This window comes from Gracilinanus agilis, chromosome 1 (assembly GCF_016433145.1).
Source record: "Gracilinanus agilis isolate LMUSP501 chromosome 1, AgileGrace, whole genome shotgun sequence".
Lineage (NCBI taxonomy): Eukaryota > Metazoa > Chordata > Mammalia > Didelphimorphia > Didelphidae > Gracilinanus > Gracilinanus agilis.
Genome location: NC_058130.1, coordinates 670,848,351 through 670,872,397, shown reverse-complemented (window position 1 = coordinate 670,872,397; position 24,047 = coordinate 670,848,351). Strand labels below are relative to the sequence as shown.

The window sequence follows — 24,047 nt, the reverse complement described above, 5'->3', positions numbered from 1 at the left end:
CTTCATTGAAAGTGAAAATTAACTGATTATGGTGGGGACAGGGGTTGTTGGAGGGGGGGGATCCAGGTGAATTTAACCAGTTTGGTTTTATTGAAGAACTTAAAGACTTTTCTTGATTATTTTTTTTAAAGACTCGTTCTTCAGTTAAGGAAGTTGAAAGCTTCAGTACACATGCATTGAGATCATTGAGGAAAACTGAACCACATTCTTCAGACTCTAGTTTTGACAAGAATATGGAAATATCAAGTGTTACAACTAATGGAAGACATTTTACAAGGTACCTCTAAAGATGGCTGTAAATGAACTAATTTCAAATTATGAACTTCTGTGATATATTCCCAAATAACTTACATTTCCAAGACATACCAGCATTTAGAGTGCAATCATAATAGAATTGTGAAATTTCATTGAATCAAAAACTAGTTGTTACTTTTTCATGTTTTCCTTCTGGTAGTGATGAGTATATGTAGCTGATAAGACTGATATGTGAGCAGTTCTTTTCTATTATTCCCTTCTAAAGATGAATTTTTTCTCCAAGGTAGCAGTGAGAAATTCCTGACCACAGACTAACTATATATACCATATCATTACTAACTATTAGTAATAATCTTAGTTTATTTTTCATATGTTTGTTTTGTTTTCCTTGGCCTGCTTTAGGGTATCTATGTCAGCAAGTCATATAACAATGTCTGACATATTAAGTGTTTAATAAATGTTTATTGATTGATGTTTTATCTTCCCCCATTAAAATATAAGCTCCTTGAGGGTGATATCTTTCTTGCTTATATTTGCATGCTTGGCTCATAAATGCTATAACTTACAAATGAGCTTGGACCATCTTCAGTTTGATTTGCTTTCAGTTTTACTTTGCTACCATACACAAGAAATTTTACTTTGAATATTCTGACATAGCTCTATCTGTGACATTCAGGAAGTTTTACTTTCTGGCTTATTCTTTTTTATTTTAACTCTGGCCTTCTTACTAGGGAACTTCACCTTAGTGCTCCATTATATAGCCATACTTCCCATTTTGTTAACACTACTCAAATTCCATACGCCAGACGATACCCAACAACCTTGGGTAATAACATACCCACACCCACCCACAAAAAATTTCCTATTCTGTGCCCTCTTCTCCCTTGTATACTATCATTCAGGGTTCAATTATCCTGATGTAGATGATTCCTAGATTTATATATGGAGCTCTAGTCGCTCATTACCGGCAGCCTTTGGGACATCTTTAATTGGATGTCCCATAAGTATCTCAAACTCAGCATGTCCCAAATAACTTCTACTCCATTCCATTATTCACTGGTTTCTTAAGATTTAAACACAGTAGTTAGGTTATTGAATCAAAAGGCATAAATACATTTTGATAACTTTATCTCATATAATTCACTTTTGCATCTTTCAAAGAGTCACTAATACTTAAACACTAATCCTTAGTATTACTTTTGAACCACTTATACATTTGGTTCATCTTCTGATGTAACGTTTTTAACTTTGGAAGTTGGATATGGAATTAAAATGGAAGTTTTAAATTGATACTAAGGTTTTACATAAAATTATTTTGTATTCTAATACATTTTTCTCATATAGGCAGTTGGCCAGACAGCAGGCTGATAATAAAAAAAATGAAGATTGCAAAGAAGGTAATAGTAAATTCAATGTTTACTGAATTATAGTGTTAAATTTATTTTTTAGTGCTTCATTTGAAATCTACCTATGTTATATTCACTAATAAGCATGCAATGTTAGTATATTTAATATTGGATTTGTAATATTTTTCTAATTGGAAGCAGTTTTAACATTTCATTATGTTCTTTTATTAATCTAGCTATATATGAATTGATGGTGTCGATGCTTTTTTAAACTACATTCCTAAGACTGTATGCTAAATTTACTTAAAGTGTATTACTAGTTATTAAAACTAGGTAATAACTTTTCTAATTGACTAAAGAATTCCTAATATAAAATTGTCACGTTAATTGAGAATTTTGTCTCTTTTTTATATTTTTATTTTTTTATATATATATTTATATATATATATGCTTAAGAATATTTTATAATCTTAATATTTCTAAAGTACAAATTATTAAATTGCACATGCATTTCAGGACAGCTATTCTCACTATTGTTCTCTGTGTATGTATAAAATTTAGATTTCTCTAAGAGAGAGCCTAGGGCAAAATGTTTTACATTTCATATTACATATGTAGATGTGTACACCTTTTATGTATCCATATTATATGCATGTTTTATAGACAAAGTGATTCCAGTTACTCGCTCATTGAGAACTAGGAATACTGTTCAAACTACAGAGCATCTTCATGAAGAAAATGGGGATGTAGAAGTTCGCCGAAGTTGTAGGATCAGAAGTCGTTATAGTACTGTGAATCAGTCTGTACTGTTTGACAAACTTATAACAAAGTAAGTAAATATTAAGATGCCAGAAGTTACATATTAATTTGCTTAGAATAGTAATTAATACAGTGGGCTTTTTCAGACTAAGAAAGGAAGTAAACTATAAGAGTTTGAATTATTACTATGTATATCCTTTGAAATTTGGTTTCTTATTACTACATTAAACTAACAACAGAGTATTTTACCTCTTAGCTTATCCCAACTCATGAATTTATATTAGCTTGGGGTTTTGGAGCACTTAAAAATATTTAAATAAGTTATTAGTTAAAATACAGTTTGGTTTTACTTGAAAGTTTTGTGATCGCACCTTGATAAGCACTACTATGTGTCTTGCTGGACATCTTATAAATACCTGACTGAGAAGTTTGCCCTTTTTTCTTTAAAGCATGTTATGAGAAAATATTATTTTTAGTTACTTTAATATCTTACCAGTGGTGTTTTTAAAATGCTTTTTTTCTCACATATAATTTTACATTTATTTTCTTCCCTTTCTACCTTTCCTACTCCCTAAAAAAAATATGAAAAACAAAACCCTCATAGCAAATAAATAGTCAAACAAAAACATTTTCATGTTGACAGTGTCTTTTAAAATTTTTATTTATTCGTTTGGGTTTTTTTGCACTGTGTATCTTCTCATGAAAGTGGCTATATCAGTCATATGGAATTGTATCCTGTGGCTATCATCAATCCAATGGATTGTGATTGGTCATTGTTTTAAGTAGAGTTCTTTAGTTTTTTAGAGATGTTTTTCTTTACAGTATTGTTATAAATTGTTCTCTCTAGCTTACTTTTTTCTTACTAGGCTTCCCAGGTTCATCTGAAACTATCACTTTCATTTCCTATAGCATAATAACTTTTCAGTACATTTCCATGTACTTTGCAATTGCTTTTATAATTGTGCCAGCCTATTTTTATCACACATGTTTGGTTTTTGTTGTTGTTTTTTTTTTTTATTAGCACAGCTGAAGCCGTATTACAGAAAATGGATGATATGAAAAAGATGCGCAGGCGTCGAATGATTGACTTGGAAGACTTGGGAGTATTTAATGATGCAGAAGAAGTAATTAATGTTTATATTCTTTATTTATGTAGATTTAATAATACCAAGTTTAATTTTCTACATCACCAACCTTTTTTCTTTTGGTAAATTATTCAAATCCCTGATCAATGTCCATCACATAAGATATTTGACTTGGTAACTCAAAACTATGGGTGTTAAGAATTCCTTATTACAAAGAATATTTGAGGTGTAGCTTTAACTAAATCAGTCTTTACTAGATTTGGTTTGTCCACATTCTTGCTTATCCATTTATTAGCTGAGTGAGTAGTAGTAGGTCAATTAGCTTCTTTCAACTTCAATTTTCTGATCTGTAACATAGCTGTAATGATGCCTGCTGTACCTCTTTTATCCTGTTATTGTGAAGAATAAATAAGGTAATGTCAGAAAGTGTTTTGTAAACCCCAGAGTGCTGCATAATTGCAAGGCATTATTTTACTTAAGAAAAAGTTAAGAGCTATTGCTAGCAATAATTTTTTTTTTTACCAGACTCAAGATGCTCTTATTTTGCAAAAATGGCAATACCTAGATGAAAGTTTGAATATGGTTTAAAATTGGTGAAAAGTATTAAAATATTTATTGGTAATGCTCCCTTTTAAGTAAGATTCAGTATGATAGGATCCTACTGTCTTTGGCTCATTGGTAAATGCACAAGAAATATTGCTAATAGATTTCATTTAAATAATTTCAGGAAAATCTTGATATGTACTCTAGAGGAAAGCAAAAAAATGTTCAAAGAACTGATGAAGAAACTACTGATAATCAGGATGGCAGTGTAGGTGAGTACTCTTGGTTTTAAGCTCTTTTACTGGCCTACTAAAATCCATGTTTTCATTCTTCATTCAATAAGAAGCTATGTTTTTGTAGGGAAATCTCATTTGTTATACTTGGAGACTAAGTAAAACAAACTTCATAATATAAAAGCAAGTAGATCTATATAGAAATACCACTTAGTTGCTTAAGAAAATACTCTAATGTCAAACATACTTAAAACACAGAATACTTGGTTCCCTCACATACATAATAGAGTGGTGGTGTTTTTAAAAGTTCTCCTTAGCTAGATAAGCTCATTTTGCCTCCCATTATTACTATGTGGTATATAGACTGTTGGGTTTTAGTAAAATAATGTTTGATGATCTGGATTTTTGAGAATTAAATTTAAAGAAACATTTCTATCAACCAGGAGCTACATTGCGAAACACAGTTTTCAGATGAGGCTTCTCAACAGACAATAAAATTTTGGTTCACGTGTTAATTTCAAATAAAATAAAATACTCATTAAAATTGTTAATTGTTTTTTATATATTATTGAGTAATCTGTCCTTGTTTAAGCATTTAATTTTAAAATAAGGCCCAAAAAAAGTAAAGTTGCTTTTAAGTAGACTATGGTACAAGACAAAAGTTGAACAACATTCTAAAACAATAATAATGTTATGCTATAAGAGCAGAATTGATAAAAGAAAGAAAAGAAATTATGCTCAGCAGTTAAAAGGAAAAAAAATTGATGGTCTAAATACCTTGAAGCAACTATGTATGTTTGTGGGCTATACAAATGACTAACCTCAAAATTAAATGTCTTACAAGTAAGTCTAATGTGTGGGTCAAAAAATCTCAATAAACTTTTACAAGAACTATTTTAACAGTGGGGTGTTGCGGGTTTTTGTTTTTTTTGTTTTCTTTTTTGTTTGTTTTTAGCAACTATAGTATAGATATATTATTAGTAATAATAATACATGTATGTTTTTATAGTCCCTTTTTAGTTTCATTTAGATACAAGTTATTTTGAGAATTTAAAGCAGTACAAAGTAGCAAAGCTAGAATATGAAAATATGATCTGGGAATATTTAGAAAATTGCTGTTTTTCTCACTCTGCCTATGTCCCTTTTTAAAAAATACATTTTTATCTATCTTTTTCGTTTACTTTGCCAAAATTTCCCCATGTAGCTGTATTTTTCCCTTCTCAAGGTCAGTCATTCCATAAAACAAAGAATATTTTTATTTATTTATTTATTTTTAATTTTAAACCCTTAACTTCTGTGTATTGACTTATAGGTGGAAGAGTTGGTAAGGGTAGGCAATGGGGGTCAAGTGACTTGCCCAGGGTCACACAGCTGGGAAGTGTCTGAGGCCGGATATGAACCTAGGACCTCCCATCTCTAGGCCTAGCTCTCAATCCACTGAGCTACCCAGCTGCCCCCCAAAGAATATTTTTTGAAAGGAAAAAGTGGGAAAGAAGAGAGGAAAACAGCAAAAACTATTACTACATATCAGGAAAAATCTGAAAACATATTTCACAATTCTTGACTTCCTACCTTTGCAGAGGAGTAAGGGGGAAGTATTCTCATATTTCTTCTATTTGCTTATTCTTTGTGGTTTTGCAACATTCATTTTTTATTGGTTTATGGCTGTTCTATCTACCTTGTTTTAGTCATCATATATTTTGTTTTCTTGAGTGTTTATTTCACTCTGCACCAGTACATGTAGATCATTCCAGTTTCCTCTGTACTCATCATATTCATCTTTTCTTATTGACACAATTTGTTAAACTATTCCTTATTTGATGGTCATTTTCTTTGTTTCCAGAACTTGACTACCACAAAACATGTTGCTATAAATGTTAGTTAGAGGCTTTCTTCCTAATGATGTCATTTGGGTATATGGCTATTAGTTGAATTTCTGGGTCATAATTTCAAATTGTGTCCGTCTTTCCATATTCTTCTCCAGTATTGATTAATCCTGTCTTTTGTGATCTTTACCACTTTTCTGGGGTGTGTGAGGTGAAATGTCAGTATTTCTTTATTTGCATTTAGTTTAGTTCCTTGCTATTTATTCTGGTCCAGAATATGTAATATTATCTCAAACTAATGAAGACTTGAGAATAAGCATAGCTAAACCCTTCAAATCTCTGATTCACACTTTCTGGGAATATTTATTTAAAAGGATTATTTTGGTGACAGGACTTTAGTATGGAGAGAAAGCAAGCCAAATTCAGTTAGTAAACAGCCATATCTAGTCAGATTTTTCTCCCAACTATATACAGAATTGTTTCTTCTTCTTTTTTAACCCTTACTTCCTATCTTAGAATCAAGAGTGTGCATTGGTTCTAAGGCAGAAGAACAGTAAAGGCTAGGCAATGGGGGTCAAGTGACTTGCCCAGGTTCACATAGCTAGGAAGTGTCTGAGGCCATATTTGAACCCAGGACCTCCCATCTCTAGGCCTGGCTCTCAATCCACTGAGCCACCCAGCTGCCCCCAAAATTGTTTCTTTTAATGGAGCACTGACTTGTATATTTTCACAACTTCTGCAAAACTGATTTTCAAAGTTAAAGGTAAAGTTCTTAGTGAGACTATCTTGAATTTGGCCAACATGTTGAAATCTATTTAATCAGTAAACATTTGTTCTGCTACTGCATGCCAGATACTGTACTAAATACTGGGCATACAAAAAGAGGCAAAAGACTGTCCTTGCCTTTAAGAAGCTTAAAGTCTAATGAAGGAGATAATGTGGAAATAGATATATACAAAGCAAGCTTATATGTAAAATAATTAAGAGATAATAGAATTAAGGAGTTGGAAAAGTTTTCTTGTAGGAGATATTTTAGTTGGAACTTAGAGAGGATGGCTGGGAGGACGGTAATTGAAGTAGAAGACAGCATTCCTGGCATGGAGGAAATTTGCAGCCAGAGAAAATTCTTAGACAGAGGTGGAATGTTGTTTCATGGGACAGCCAGGAGATCAATGTAACTGGATCTAAGAGTACATGTTGGGGGCAAAAATAAAAGGGGAGGGTTAGGTTATGAAGAACTTTGAATAGCAAATAGAATTTTGTATTTGCTCCTGGAGACAAAAGGAAGTCACTGAAACTTATTGAGAAGACAGGTAGCATGAATGGGCCTGTGTTTTTAGGAAAATCACTTTTGTAGCTAAATGGGGAGACGGATTGGAATGGGGTAGGGGCTTGAGGAAGACTGACCTATGAATAGGCTATTGCAGTAATCCAGGCATTCAGTGATCAGGGCCTACACTAAAGCAATGTCAGGAGAGAAGGAGGTATGTTTGAGAGATGTTAGAAAGGTGAAATCAACAGGCCTTAGTAACATATTATGTATCTCCAGTGAGAGATAATGAGAAATGATAACTCCTAGGTTGGGAGCCTGAAAGATTGGGAGGTTAGTGTTGCCCTCTACAGTACCAGGGAAAGTAGGAAGGGAGATGAAAGATCATCAGTTCTGTTTGGTACAGATTGTGTTTGATGTCTACTGGATGCCCAATATATGAAAGGCAATTGGAGAAAAGAGATTGGAAGCCAGAGGGCTTGGGGCACTCTGATCAGTAGATTTCAGAATTTTCTACATAGAAATGGTAATTATATGGGAACTGATGAAATCACCAATTGAATTAGAGGGAGTAGAATAAAAGGCCCAGGACTGATACCTATATGTGGTCTGGAGGAGGATCCAGCAAAAAACACAGGAGTGGTCAGATAAAAGAACCAGGAGAAAGCAGGGTTCTAAGAAAATCTATAGAGAAGAGGATATCAAGGAAGAGTCAGGCTTCAAAAAGGTTAAAGAGAAGGAGGGTTGAGGACAAACCATTGGATTTGGCAATTTAATGATCTTTAGTAATTTAGGAGAGCTATTTCAGCGGAATGATGAAGCCAAAAGAGCCAGATTGTAAAGGATTAAGAAGGGAGAAAGAGTGAAGGTGCCTATTATAGATGAATGTTTCAAGAAGTTTTGCTACAAAGGGCAAACCATGTCGGGATGACTGTAGGGATAGAAGGATGAAGTGAGGGGAGTTTTTGGTTGTTTTTTTTTTTTCCCAATGTAGGGCATACATGAACATGTAAGGAATGAGTCAGTAGACAAGGAGAGATTAAAAATAAGTGAAATATTAGCAAGGCCTGTTCACAGTTTTTTGTGGATTATAAACTAATTGGTTATAAAATTTTTATCTTCTAATCACCATTGCTTTAAGCCTACAAAGAATATTAACAATAACCAAAGCTTGCAGGAGTTCCAAAATAGAAGACAAGTGGGCGAGTAACTTCACTACTTTTCTTTTTTTCAGCCATGGTATATATGGTCTTGCAAGGTTTGAACATGTGACCAAAAGTATACAAACTGTAGTCCTAGATTCTTTTTTGTTGTTGGCATTTGACCTAGAGGATAGTGACTTAATACACCAACCAACTCTTCCCCACACCCTAGGCTTCTTTTTAGTTTTTTGTTCTAAAAGTAAGGATTTCTTAATTATAGAATCTTCTGAAGAAGGTGAAGACCAGGAAGATGAAGACGAAGATGAAGACGAAGATGGGGAAGAAGATAATCAAAAACGCTATGATCTCAGACAAAGGAAGACTGCTGTACATTACCAGGCTCCCCTGGAAAGTAAGTGCTATCTATCTATCCATCTATCTATATCTAGACAAAGATATAGATATTGGTTGGATGGAAGGAATCTTTCTACTGTCTCTATTTTTGCTTATAATTAATAAGAGCTATTCTTAGTTTTCATTTCAATGACACACTCTAAGCAAATACTTTCTTTTGCGGGTTATATAATCTTTATAAATGCTAATAACTTTAAAGTGGCCTTTCTTAGCCAACAAATTAGCCAGTAATTGAATCTATTCCAAAGTAAGTTGGATGCTATAGTCTAACTCTTTGTTTTATGGGATATGATATGTGATAATATACAATCAAACCTTTTGAGATTTGCTTTTTTTTTTTTTTTTTTTTTTTATTTAAGGTTTTGGTGTATTCATGCCCAAGTGTTTTCATTGATTTACAGAAATAATATACTTTTCCCACATTTATATTCCCACATTTGTTATTATATTTCAATACTGAGAAATATTGAATTATTGTAGGATAAAACTTCTGGAGCTTGTGAAGTAAAAATACTAAATGCTACTTTGCAATAATGATTTGTTTTTAATTAAGTAATTCATTTGTAAATACTTGAGTTCAAATATTTTGTAACTATTATAATCTTTTAAAATTTTAAATAGAACCCCGGCACCAGAGAAAACCTAATATGTTTTATAGTGGCCCAGCTTCTCCTGCAAGACGAAGATACCGATTTAGTTCTGCGGGACCAAGAAGTCCTTACTGTAAGAGGATTAACAGGTACCAATATGTCTCAAAAACTATAAAAGCGTATTTGGAGTGATTCATAGAATTTTAGGCATAAACTAGTCAAATTCTTAACAATTATGCAAGAATTTTCTCCTCCCAACATTATTTCTTAGTCTAGAATCTGAGGTACTTTTAAATTTTTTCAGTAACTATTTAAATATTGATTTTCTTTGTAATCTTATTTTATTTTGTGCATCTAAAAACATTATTCTGAGGAGGTTCCCATAGCCTTTACCAAATTGCCTAAGGGATGCACCTTTGTTATGTGATGTTCCTGATGATTATTTTTTTTCTGCCTGTATACTTCCAGTAAGGGAAATTGTTGTTTTGCTGGATAGGCCACTTTAAGATTGATAGCTTTAATTGTTAAGTCCTTATATTGAGCAAAAGTCTACATCCCTTTAATTTTGCCTTCTGGAAAAGCAGAAAACAGTTCCTTTTCAGGGCATTAAGTGACTACCTTTCAAATAGCTTTATCATGCATCCCTCTTAAAGAGTTTATTTCTCTAATCTTAACATCTTAGGTCCTTCATCTTTTCCTTATGTAACTTGATTACCAAGCCCCTTGTTAATTCATTCTAAAACTAACATTCTTCCACAAAGTTCCTTCAGGAATTGAATGACAAAATGTTACATGTGCTCTAAGTATAGTGGCATCGGTTACCATACTTAATACTAGATAGAGTACTTTTAAAATGCTGACTAAGGTTGTGGTAGTTCTTTTCCAGTGGCATGACACTATTAGCTCAAAAAGCCCTCTCTCTCTCTCTGGTCTTAGTCTCTTGGACCATAGCTCTTCAATAAATAAACAAATATTTATCAAATGCTTACATTGTCAGGCACAAGTATATGTATACACACACACAAAAAAAAAAAAAATCCCAACCCCCTACTCAAGAGGGAGCTTATCTTTTTAATGGAGGAGACAAAAGGCACGTGTACAAAAATATACAACATAAAAATAAAATGAATAAATACAAATATATAAAAAGTAATTCGATCTAAGGTAGTTTGATGGAAAGGTATTAGAGTTGGAGGATTGGGGAAGGCTTCATACAGACGGTTCTTGAACTGCATTTTGAAAGGAATGCTATGGCAGAGATAAAAAAACCAATGCATTGTAGACCTGTGGGATGGCCAGTACAAAGACAGAGAGATAGTAAATGAGGTACTATATGTAAGGAGAAGAGATCAATTTGACTGGATCTAAGAGTAGGAGAGGGAGAGTAATGTCCAATGAGGTTAGAAAGGTAGTTTAGGGCTAAATTGCGTAGCACAAACAAGAGTTGATATTTTATCCCAGAGGCAATAGAACTACCCAAGCAGTCAGTTAACATGCATATAACAATTGCTCGTTACGTGCTAGGCACTGGGCTAATATCACTGGGAACACAAAGACGAAAGATGGTTCCTAGTTTAAATGAGATGGGTAATAATGCAAGTAACTATATACAAACAAATATGGAAGTGGCATAGTTAGGTTTGTGCTTAAGAAAAATTACTTTGTAATTTATGAAGAATGTTTTGGAATGATGAGAATCTTGAGGCATAGAGCTCAATTAAGAGGCTGTGGTGGAACTGAGATTAAAAGGACTTCTGGGTCCAGCTTAAATGTTTTTCTACTCTAATATGGATGCCTGAAGACAGAGAGAAGTTTTGAAGTGACAGGCAGGAGTAGTAAGGGAAATTTTCTTAGATACCTTTGATTATTTTCTCTCTTCCACCTCCTTTTCTGGAGACTGGGTCATCCTATTTTCCCAGGCTGGATCACACATGTAAGTACATTGGAAAGAAAAAGGCAAGTTAATTTGACATGACTTAATCTTAGTAAATTCATGCTATCTAGGTGATGTTTTAATAATCTGCCAAGAATCTTCCTGGAACTCTATAAAATTCATTAGTGTCTAGTTATCAGGGTTTACCTTTTCTTGCTTTTAGAAAACTAAGGTATTTGTCCTTTTCTTGACCTTTGACACTCCGTTTTAGTCTTTCTGGCTCCCAACCCAGTGCTCTATCCACTGTGGCACTTGGATATTTTCTAAATATATTTATGATCCTGTGTCACAATAGCTGGGTTTTCTAAAATCCACATCATCCCTGTCACCCTGCCACTCTCTAGCCTTCCCTGGAATTTCTACTCATTAGTTTCACATGTCACCTAGCATACCTCTATGAACATATTACTGTCAGCCTGGTACTTTTCCTTTTTTTTACCTCATCAAAACATTCCCCTGGTCACTACTCTTATAAATTGTCTTTCCCTATTAGAAAATAAACTCTTTAGGACAGACACAGTTTTGTGCCTTGTTTCGTCATTTTTTTGTTTGGGAGGAATTTTTTTGGTGGAGGGTATTGTTTTTTAATAATTTTTTAAGAATAATTCATTTTTAATCATTTTGAAGATGATCTAGAATTTTTTCTAGGAAAAACTAACACAAAATTGATAGAACTGAAGCCAAAAGATGCGATGCTTAATATACAACAAACTCTGTGGGTCTTTACTAGAGCAGGAATCACTATTCTCCAGTGTACTTGAAGGATCAAAAGTCAGCCTTTTGGGACTGAAGCAGGCTTAGGGTGAAGTTTCCTCAACTGAATCTGCTGTCATGCAACCTGGACTTCTGACCCTTGGGGAATTTTCCTCACCCAACTCACTGCTTTCCTGTCTGTACTATCAATGGGACATAACTTTCTCAGTTCTCTTATCTTTCTTTTGACAGTGTGAGAGACTATAAGAAAAATGTTTAGGTTGTGGAGAGAACAATAATAATAAAAACTAGCATTTCTAGAACACTTCCTATATCCTAGGCACTGTGCTAGCTGCTTTACAAGTATCTTGATCCTTAAGGCAAGCTGGAGGGAGGAGGGAATAAATGCTATGATTAATCTCCATATTTAAAGACACACAAATAATGTGAATACCCTTCAGTGCTCAAATTCTGTTTACCTTTAGGCTTCTTCATTTGAGTGGGACAGCTCTAAGGAATTATCTTTAAACCAGATCTGTCTATACACTCAAATTTGCACTACACTGCCATAAAATATGAGAATTCTGAAAGGCATAAATGTGCAAGAATTCAAATGGGGAAAGTTGGTGCATGATTAGAGGAATGACTGGCTTTTGACCGGCAGAGATGCAAGACAAGGAAATATCAAAGAAAGACAATAGAATTGTTGGTAGTGTCCATGAGATCTGATAAGTTGAGTCATAACTAAAACATGACAGGAGGATATACTTTACACATTTAGAACTGATTAGATAAAGGGGGCAATGAAATAACATGGTATATCCTAAGAACTGAGTAAATCCATAAAGTAATTGTTGGAGTCCAAGAGAGTACAAAAGTGGTTGGGAATACATTGGAAAACTCTTGGTTGAGAAGAAAACTAGTTCCAGAAGCATGCCACAAAGTTGAGGATACCCAATTGACTAAATTCAAGAAAGCTTTGAATAAAATGTATTCCATGACATCTTGGGGTTGGAGGGAGGCAGTGGTGGAGAAATGAAAGTAGTTGATGAACTAAACTTGAAGCACATTGTTTAATAGATTGAGTGAAACCTTTGGAAAGTTCTCAAATGGAGTACCCTAAGATTCTATGCTTAGCCAAATTCAGTTCAACTTAGGTCTCATGTTCATCTCATGAGATGAGAATGTTGGTCTTAAGAATCAGGAAGACTTGGCTTCAAATCCAGACTCAGCTACTTACTAGCTATGGGTCCCTGACCAAGTCATTTAACCTGTCTGCCTTAGTATCCCATGTGTAAGTGAGGATATGGGGATTTGCCTCTTAGAGTTATCATGAGGATCAAGTGAGATGACATCCATAAAATGTTTTGCAAACTTTAAGGTGCTATGTGAATGTTACATATTAATTATCATATTTGTCAGTGTCCTCAAGCTGGGAAGGATAGATGGTTAGTTAAGTGACAGAATGGGGATCAATACTTCTCTCTAGACAGATTAGAACAGTGATGGCAAACCTATGGCACGCATGCAAAGAAGAAGTATGGCATAAGCATGCCAAGGATAAAACACTTAATGTACTGTAATGTAGACACTGTGTACTATAGATGACAATTCTACCTATATTAATTTACCTGTTTTGGTTTATTAAATACAGTTACATATTGCAATTATACATTTTTGTTATTTAAACTATAAATATCAGGAAATTATGGTTTTTTTCTTGGAAGTGACACACCACCCAAGTTATGCTTGTTTTTTTGGCGAATTTTGACACACCAAGTTCAAAAGGTTGCCCATCACTGGACAATGGGCAAAATCTATTTGAATAAAATATAATAGGATAAGTTTGAGGAATTTTACTTGCTTTCAAAAAGTCCATTGTCCAAGTATAGAACAAAGATAACTGTGATTAGACAGCAATCTATATTTTTAAAATATGGACTCCAGAATCACTGTGAGTCAGTAGGGATCAGCAAGGTGTCACAGTGCATAGAATGTTGGACTTGGAGTCCAAAAGACCAGCATTTGAAAACTGCCATAGGCATTTAATAACTGTGTCTCTAGGCTAGTTATCTAATTTCTTTGTGCCTCTGTTGTTTTTGTTTGTTTTTCATCAAAAATAATAATAGCCCCCAACCTTCTAGGATTGTGAGGATCAAATGAAATAACATACTTAAAGCACTTTGCACACACATGAGTGCTACCTATTATTATTATATTATTGTGACAGTAGACAAAAAAGATATTGAGTTCATTAATAGAAATGTAGTATCAGAGCAAATGGGTTATAGTCCTACTATATTGTGTTCCCTCACACCATCTTGTAATATATTAAATTTATTTTCAATAGGACTTTTACAACTAGAAGGGCAGCCAGGATGGTAATGGTTCTAGAAAATAAGCTATAAGAAGATAATGCCAAGAAACTAGAAATATTTAGCCTTTTGGGGTATTTAAGGGGCTATCATGTAAAAGTTATAAGAATTATTCTATTTAGTTAAAATATAATTAGGAGCAGAGAGCCTAAGTTGCTCCGAGTTCTTTTATTACAACTCACATTTATGTAGTATATAAAGATTTACAGAGTAATTAGTTGTCCAAGAGCTACCACCATTACATAGAGTCTCTTCGGTAACCAGTAGCCTGCAGTATAAATTATTTATTGGAGTTTTGTAAAAGAAATTCCTAATCAAATGTGCTTTGGACTAGATCACCTACTAATCATTCCATCTGAGAGTGTTTAAAGTTGTGATTCAGGAAGCTTAATTTAATGATATCTTCATGAAACTCAGCCTAAGCTATTATTAATAGAATACAAGCATACTGCAAGTTACATATTTTAGTAATTTGCTTTTATTATTTCAGTTCGGGTTGGTAAAAATCACCAGTACTATCCAGGACTTGGATCATAGGTACTTAATAAAGCCTTGTTTAATTAGTATTTACATAGTTACCTTTGTGAAATATCTTCTCAAAGTATAGTAGTATGATGTAGTTATTTTTCCTCCAGCTTTTGGAACTACTTATCTTTCTATTCACTTAACGTTCATAGTACCTAGAAAAGTCAGCTTTTTGTGGAGTTTAGATAACATAGGTTAGTTGGGATTGAAATTTTTATAGTTTATTTGCAAAACATTTTTTGTAAACATTTATTTTTTATTGCATTATAATATGGTTTACCTATCATATTTCTTTTATATTTTTAGAATTTATCACCATGCCCACATATAGTAGGTCCTTAATAAAAGCTTGACTGACTTTTTTTCCTTTATTCAACATGCCTTTAATCTTTTCTTTTTAATGTGACATTTAAGGAGAAGGCATGCAATTCATAATAGTGATTCTACATCTTCATCTTCTTCTGATGATGAACAGCACTTTGAGAGGCGAAGGAAAAGAAGCCGTAATATAGCTATTAGCAGGTAAATGACTTAATTATTAATATTTAGTGTTCTTCATCAGAGATATTAGTCCTAGCACCTCTGACATAAAAACTTGGTGAACTCTCTTCAGCGCTTTTGATGACCACTTTTCATCCAACTTTCACCAATGGCTGCAAGAAGCCATAGCGTGTGCAGCAGCCACACCCTGGTAAAACCATCTTGACAAACAAGTTAAATCTGTAGACCTTGAACCTGTCAGTGACTTAGAGGGATGTGTCTACTTGAAATATGTGAAGAATTCCCCTGGTAGAATGGGTTGATGAGAACAGTTTGTTCTAATGGCCATGAAGGTGGCTGAAGCTATGGAGCTTTACATCTTATTTTAGACATAGAAGATGCCACAGTCACCCACTGCATTTAGGTTGGTATTGTTGCCAGTCATTCCTGATTTTTGTCTTGTCATTAGACTTTGATGACCCTGGAAAAGAGAGTGAGGCTAAGTACTTTGTAAAATTCTGCCTCATGTAAGTCTGGTTCACTCAGAAATCATCGTCCTGTGACATCATTAGTTCATTTTGAAAATGAAAATTACTGATCAATTAGGCCCCCTTTTATAGAAGAGAACCAAAAGTTAGAATATCTCATCATGAAATGCATGAAGGTTTGGAATAAAACAAATACATTGGTTTTCAGGCATTATCTTTGTATTTTCCTCTTTCTCTCCTAGGAGATTAGCGTACACTTTGGTTTAATTCTCAGTATTTTCAAATCTGTTAAATTATAACTTTTTCATGCCCTTGTTAATTCTCATCCTGATTTTTTATTACTCTAGTTCTGTGGCACCAAATCTAATCTGCTCAATTATAGCTTCATTGACACCTCAATATTATTTTTCCTGTTGAAGATTTCTAAAAACAAAGTTTTAACTAATAAACCTACTCCATGGAATGTTTAAAAAGACACTAGTTATTCCATTTCCAAAATAAAGTAGGAAGCAAGGAACAGGATAGGGAAATTGACTATAGAAGGTGCTGAATAAATGTTAACTTGTATTAAATTTGCAGTTAAAGATAATTTGCACATAGTATGGTTAATTTGAATTGACAAGATGTAAACTTTCTCCATATTCAGTTTTGTATTTCAAAGCAAAAACAATTTTTTTTATTTGATATCTCTGGTAATATCCACCAATCAATCAAACAAAAATTGTCTATTTTAATTTACCAATAGAAATGTTATCTCTAGGAATCCTAAATTAAGGATTACTCTGATTTCAGGGAATAATATCTATTAGTATGACATTAGTGTTGGTCAGAATAGTTTCTCAAGTTATTAGATTACTTCCTTGGGATCATTATATCTGAAGGAAATGGCACTCATAACTTAATTATTTAATCAGTTATTATTAAGTTTAAAAATTAATGTTTTTCTCTGGGCCCTAAAACCCTACTAGTAAAGTGTAAAGGAATTCAATTCTTAAGATTCTATTTTTAAAAGTATTATACTCTTGTGTGGTTTAAAATCTTTTTGTCATCTAGCAGTAATTTTATATTGATATATTGCACTTTTTTTTTTTTAAAACAATAGGTGCCTCCCATTGAATTTTCGGAAAGATGAGTTAAAAGGAATTCATAAAGATCGAATGAAAATTGGTGCAAGCTTAGCTGATGTTGATCCAATGCAAATAGATTCTTCGGTAACTATCAAATGCAGTGTGTACAGAAATAGACAGTTCTGCTATAATAAAACTTATGTTCCCAAAAAGAACTACATAAAATCATGCAATAAAAAGAGTTCATAGGGAAAATAGGAGTATGGCATGATGCTCAAAAACTTTTTCAGTGACACATTTTTTTTAAAGATTACCTAATTTTAAAAAGAACACAGTTTTAGATTTCTTAAATGATTAAGAAATACATAAGCACTACAGTAAAATAGTATCTGTGCTCTATAATTTGGGTTGCAAATTGGATAGGCTGCAGCAAAGTTGTGTCACAGGCAAATGTAGGGTGAAGGTGGTACAGACCAGTCCTGCCTTGCCTGTAGTTCTACTGTCTACAAGTTAAACAATAAATATGGCTCTTTACCTAGAAAAAGGCCTACAGGGTAGGAGGGTTATGGTGATGTGGTGTGATTTTCTGAGTTTTCTCACTGGTTCTCAAAAAAAATCACCCAGAAGCATATTCAAAAAAAGAGATATACTCAAAATGCTCCCTAATGTATCTGTCAACATTGAAACAAATTTACATTTCCAAAACAGGCAGCTGAACTGACTAGAAATTCTGGTTTTAGTTAGGCCTCTGCACATAGAATATAGGTTTGAAAAAAAAGCAGAATTTATTTAGAAACCAATTTAAACTTTTATGATCCTTTCTCATTTGCATTGTCTTTAGTTGTGCATTCTATCTGCTATTGAGCTACTTACGTATTAGGACTCGTAAGTGATGTTTTATGTTAGTGAGTTTTAGTGTCTTGTTTTACAATTTTTTAAAAAGATTTGAGTATATTTAACTGCTGAACTTTTTCCTTCTTAGGTACGATTTGATAGTGTCGGTGGCCTTTCGAATCATATTGCAGCTCTAAAAGAGATGGTAGTCTTCCCATTGCTTTATCCAGAAGTCTTTGAAAGATTTAAAATTCAGCCACCAAGGTAATGTGTATAGCTTGTGTTTTTAGGTAAATAAAATTACATTATTATATAGTCATTGCCAAAAAAGATCATAAACTGCTATTGAAACTATGTTAAGACCTAGAGGAATGGGATAAATTAAAACTTGATGATGCCCATCTTTTCCGTAATATTTTTCTGTGCTTGAAATAACTTTTTCTGCTAGAGCCTCCTTAATGTGAGCAACTGTTCTAAAACTCCCAGCCTGAGGCCACCTCCATGATAGAATCTGTTGACTCATTGGAGATGTGGTGTGTGGTACAATAAGAGAGAGATTGGTTCTGTTTCTTATTTCCTGGATGACTTTGACAGCTTACTTAACTTTCCTGAGCCTCAGTTGTTCCTAGGTTAAGTGAAGGGCTTGAATTAGATTTGGCTTTCACTCCTTCAATCTCTAAATTGATGAACCCTCCCTATGACTTGGGTCACATGTTCTTTTTTGTTCATGTTTCCCACAGATACTGAATTTATACTTATAGTATTTATGTTTATTTTTATCTGGCTGTAATCCAGTTGACACCTCCAGATTGTCTCTAGAATGCCCCAGGAAGCTTCGTTGAACTTCACACACTGGACCCTCTGTCTTCTCCCCCTACTTTTTCAACTTTCTTTTTATGTGTTGTTGTAGCCCCTTGGAGTCAGAGTATTGTAAGTGCTTAATAAATGCTTATTTTCTTTACTGTTATGTTTCACTGCTGAGAATGTGCAAACCCCTAGATCTTTTTTAAGAATATCTGCTTCTATCCATGCCTCCCACATATTTTACTTGTGAACTTTATCTTGGGGAGCAACCAAAGACAAGATTTTGCATTATTTCCTCTTAAATTTCACTTTACATATGTTATCTGATAAAAATGCTAGATGACATAAAAACAAGCACAAATCCCTGAGGAATTACACTGGAGGCCTCCTACCGTGTTAACATTTAACCATAAACAATTGTTCTTTGAATCTGGCCATCTGACCAGTTATGAGTGTTTGATTATAGTTGTCTAATCTGTCTCTTTAACTTCTCTATAAGAAGAGTATGAGTTATTTAATCATATGCTTTGCTAAAATTTAAATAAATTATATACATAGAATTTCCACATCAATTCAATTTTATTACTGACAAAAAAGGAAATGAGGTTGGTATGGCATAACTTGTTTAGTTTTGTTTTGAATTTTAAGGCCCTGCTTCTTTTCCTAGTGACTATTACTTTTTTTTTTTTTTTTTTAAACCCTTGCACCTCGGTGCATTGTCTCATAGGTGGCAGATTGGCAAGGGTGGGCAATGGGGTTCAAGTGACCTGCCCAGGGTCACACAGCTGGGAAGTGGCTGAGGCCGGGTTTGAACCTAGGACCTCCTGTCTCTAGGCCTGACTCTCACTCCACTGAGCTACCCAGCTGCCCCCTGACTATTACTTTTTAAAGATTTTATAAGAAGCTTTTATCAGTCTTCCTTTTCCATATCATAATTTCCTCCCCAGTAACCTTTTTTCTTCCCCTTTCCAGAGAACCATCACTTAAAATAAAAGTTTAAAGACAAAAAAAGATGAAAATATTCAGTATAACTGATCAGTATATTGAAAAAAAAATCTGAAAATCCATGCAGTTTAATCTTATTTATTTATGTGCTTTAATTTAGTTTCTGACTAAATTTTGCTCTACTCTTCTGAAATTTGGTTTCATATCATTAAGGTGGTACTTTTTATTCTCAGGAAAGCTTAATTATGAATGTGTAATTCTGCAGAGTTTCACAATGTATATTTAGTTTAGTTACAATTCCTTAAAATTATAGAGATGAAATCATGATAATAAAGGTCCCTTACATTGAAGCATCTTTGCAAACTAAAAAATTGATTTTATAAGTATATATAATTCAGTGAATACTCATGGAGTTTAAGTTGTAATTCTTTTGATTATTTGCTTGTTCACTAAATAAATTCATGAAATGAGTTTTTCTTTTGATTTATAGGACATTTAAAACATACTGTTTTACAGGGGATGTTTGTTCTATGGCCCTCCTGGGACTGGAAAGACACTTGTTGCCCGAGCACTTGCCAATGAATGCAGTCAAGGTGATAAAAGAGTAGCTTTTTTTATGAGGAAAGGTGCTGATTGTTTGAGTAAATGGGTAGGGGAATCTGAACGACAACTACGTTTGTTATTTGATCAGGTAAGAAAATTAAGTTAATCTATCCCCAATACTGTTATTACATCATTGGGGGGGGTGGGGAGATTGCTTTTCAATTATCATTGAAATTGAATGAATATTTAGTAGAATACTTTAATATTCAAATGAAGATACAACAAATTTATGCAAAGATAATAACCTATATTGGATTTTTTACTTTGAGTGATGAATATAAAATTGACCATGTATCTATAATTCATTACCTACACATTCAGCTATCTTTTCCAGTTTACCTAAAATAAGCTCTTGAATTTTAATTTGATTTGTATGATTATGTACTGCTAACTTAAATGCTAGAACAGAAATTTAGCTAAAATGGAGATTAAATTTATATATTCTTCATATTTGTGGTAACACCAGCAATACTGAATTTTTTGCCTTCTAGGCTTATCAAATGCGTCCTTCAATTATTTTCTTTGATGAAATTGATGGTCTGGCTCCTGTTCGATCAAGCAGACAAGATCAAATTCACAGGTAAGGTTTCTCATAGAAGGACCTTTCCACATTCAACCTCTTTAGAGATCAGTTGTCTGCATTAGTACTCTGTTGTAGTACCTAATGAATTCCATCAAATCATCTAATTTGATTGTCATATTTCCAGTCTGGTAATGTCCAAAAGCAATAAGACATTCACTATATTTTTGTGACTGTAGAATTTCCACACAAATTATTAGTTTTGGAGAGTGGGGTTGGAAACTTTTGAAGCTCAATGCCAGTATCCAAAGAGCATTTGCACATAAACAATAAAAGATAAAAGAAGATTGTTATATATGAAACCATGAGTTTCTTTTATTCAACTGTCTTTTTAAAAAATACATTCATAAAAAATCCTTGTTATCTTCTAATTCTTTGCTTTTCTAATCTCTTCTGAATTACCTTCTGTTTGCATTTTTAAAAATATTAGTGGCTTTTTTGTTTGTTTGTTTGTTTGTTTTTTGGCATTATTCTTCCTGCTTCCTCCCAACAAGAGAAAGAAAAAACTTGTAACAAATAAGCATAGTCAAGCTCAAACCCATAGTGTGATCATGTCCAAAAATATCTTTCTGTACTTTGTTATCCATCACAGTTTTATCAGGAGTGAAGTAACAATATGCCTCATCGCAGTTCCCCTGGAGACATGATTGGTCATTGTATTGAGCTGAGAGTTCTTGAGTTTTTCCCCTTTACAATATTGTTGTTCTTGTAGATGTTGTTTTCCTGATTCTGCTTCAGAATTATCTGAAACCTCATTGACCATTTCTTTTTCCTTTATTGTTTTTTTTCCAGTTAAATGTCAAAACAAATTTTGACAGTTGTTGGATAACATTTTAGGATTTGATTGTCTCCTTCCCTGCCCCAAAGGCAGTAAATAGTTTTAACGTAGGTTATACCAGTGCTTTCAGGCTTTACATCTTTCCATGTTGCTTATTTGACCTGCAATCAGATACCAACAGTTCTTTTTTTGCCTGTGGATAGCATTTTTCATCATGGACTCCTTGTGAATACCTTGGAAATTTCCTTTGCTGATAAGTTTATGCCTTCACAGTTGATCATTGTATAATATTTAGTTTTTCTGAACTCATTCTGTTTGTTTCTTATGGCACAGTAGTATTCTAGTATAGCCGTGTAAAACAACTTGTTTGTCCATTTCCCAAATGATGGGCAACCCCTCAGTTTCCAGTTCTTTGGCATTATTTTTGTACAAGTAGATCCTTTTCTATTATATCTGATCTTTTTGGGATATAGGCCCAGTAGTAGTACTCTTGGGTCTATGTGTAGTTTTATGGCCCTTTGAGCATGGTTCCATGCTGCTCTCCAGAATGGTTGTATCAGTTCATATTTCCACAAACAGTGTATTAATGTGCTAATTTTCCCACATCCCCTACATTTATCATTTTGGTTTTTGGTCATGTTAGTCAATCTGATAGGCGTGGGGTATTTTATCTTTCTCTTAGTTGTTTTAATATACATTTCTCTAGTCAGTGATTTGGAGCATTTTTTAAAATATGATTATAAAGATCATTTTAATTTCTTGTTCTGAGAATTGTTCAGTCAGATCTTTTGGCCATATACCTTGTCCTGTATTATCCTCTTATCTTAATAACACTTCCCTGTCTCTTCCTCTGTGTTTGTATGTCCTTGTTCACCCCAATTATAACAAATAGTAAGTTCCACCCCTTCTATCTCGTTTCTATTTTACTGTATTCCTTATTTTGTCCTTCCATTCCTTTTCCTTCAAAACCCCAGAACAGAATTGTTTCTCCCACAGAAATTGTTTTTCTTATTTAATTCCCTTTGAAATCATTTGAAAACATTAAAGGACAATTCTTTCATTTCCACTTATTAAATGATAGAACTGCACCTTCATTTTTCAAGGAATATTCACCATAGCTGAATAGAAACTTTTTATAGGTAAAGCTTAGGTAAAATTTCCTTTCTAGATTTCCCTAGATCTTTTGTATTTTCAAATCTCTATTAAACTCTGGTATTTTCATAAAATATTTTTGAAAGTTATCTATTTCATTAGAGGCCTGTTTTTACCCTCTGGGGGTTTTCTCAGCTTAGCTGGGCAAGTTATTTTTGGTTTTAAGCTTCTATCTTTTGCAATATCGTATTCTAAGATCTCATTTTTAGTAGAAACTTTTTAAGTTTTCCATGCCCTAGATACTTACTTGAACTGCTTTCTGATTGTCATAGAATTTTTTTAAACTATTTTTCCCCAATTACATTTAAAAGTTTCCAACATTTTCCAAAGAATATTAAATCTTGAATTCTCTTTTTCCCCTTTCTCCGCCTGTTGAGATAAGTAATCTCATACAGTTTTTACATGTGCAGTCACATAAAATATTTTTATATTAATCCTTTTGTGGAAGGAAACTGGAATTTTAAAAAATTAGTGAAAGACGGTTTCTTTGGTCTGGATTCAGACTCTTTCGTGGAATTTTTTGTCTTGAAGTGTAATGTCAAGACTTTGTTTTTTGCTTTTTTAATCATAAAGTCCAGTGATTTTTTTTTCTAATAAAAAGATACTTTATTTTCCCTATTACATGTAATAACAGTTTTCAACATGTTTTTTGGAATTATAATATCCTAATTATTTTCTCCTTTCCTCCCCTCTCTCTTATAAATATGAAAAATGATAAAGGCTTGTATAAATATATAAATTAGTATTTTAATTAAAGCCATGTTTATAGATAAAATCATTAGACCAAGCGCTTGTAAGCATTCAAAACTGCCGCCTCCATTACTGTCTCCTGTTTCCTGGCCAAGAGCCTACTCGCAAAAGAGACCACTCCCTCCTAACCCAGGAGATTTAAGCTCTCCCCTGCGTCAAGACGTCAGAAACGGAAACCAGTTGGACCATGTTGGATCACAGGAAATGTAGTTTTGATACATTTCCCTTGTCCATAGAAATATATACACTTTTAGAATGGCATTCCCCAAATTTCACTTTTACAATTCCCTGTGAGGTCCGGCAAAAAAAAAAAGGTTAGTCCTTTTTTCTTCGCTGGACCTGTAAAAATAACAGCTTCTAAATTTTTCAGGAAATTGGGGATAAAAGAAATAGATGAACAAATGGTTAAAATTAGACGCATTGACAAAAAACCAATTTGGGGCTGTCCCCCACTGGCATAACAGTGTACAATTAAAACAATACATACAACTCAATTTTAACTCCCCATAGTTCAGTCAACTGCACCCCAAAGTTCAAAGTTTGGTCTTCATGGTACAGTGAAGGCTTTTCAGACATC

General features: G+C 33.5%; 1 protein-coding gene across 1 annotated transcript in view; it reads left to right on the top strand.

The window, feature by feature from the left end:
- Positions 1 to 24,047, top strand: part of ATAD2 (ATPase family AAA domain containing 2) — an 81,634-nt gene that overhangs the window by 15,623 nt on the left and 41,964 nt on the right. Inside the window, exons 2-13 of the mRNA XM_044668998.1 lie at positions 132 to 277; positions 1,600 to 1,652; positions 2,265 to 2,430; positions 3,382 to 3,484; positions 4,173 to 4,260; positions 8,740 to 8,871; positions 9,495 to 9,612; positions 15,404 to 15,511; positions 17,060 to 17,168; positions 18,007 to 18,122; positions 20,124 to 20,298; positions 20,702 to 20,790. Coding sequence (XP_044524933.1) covers positions 132 to 277; positions 1,600 to 1,652; positions 2,265 to 2,430; positions 3,382 to 3,484; positions 4,173 to 4,260; positions 8,740 to 8,871; positions 9,495 to 9,612; positions 15,404 to 15,511; positions 17,060 to 17,168; positions 18,007 to 18,122; positions 20,124 to 20,298; positions 20,702 to 20,790 — 1,403 coding nt within the window. The remainder of the gene's footprint in view (positions 1 to 131; positions 278 to 1,599; positions 1,653 to 2,264; positions 2,431 to 3,381; positions 3,485 to 4,172; positions 4,261 to 8,739; positions 8,872 to 9,494; positions 9,613 to 15,403; positions 15,512 to 17,059; positions 17,169 to 18,006; positions 18,123 to 20,123; positions 20,299 to 20,701; positions 20,791 to 24,047) is intronic.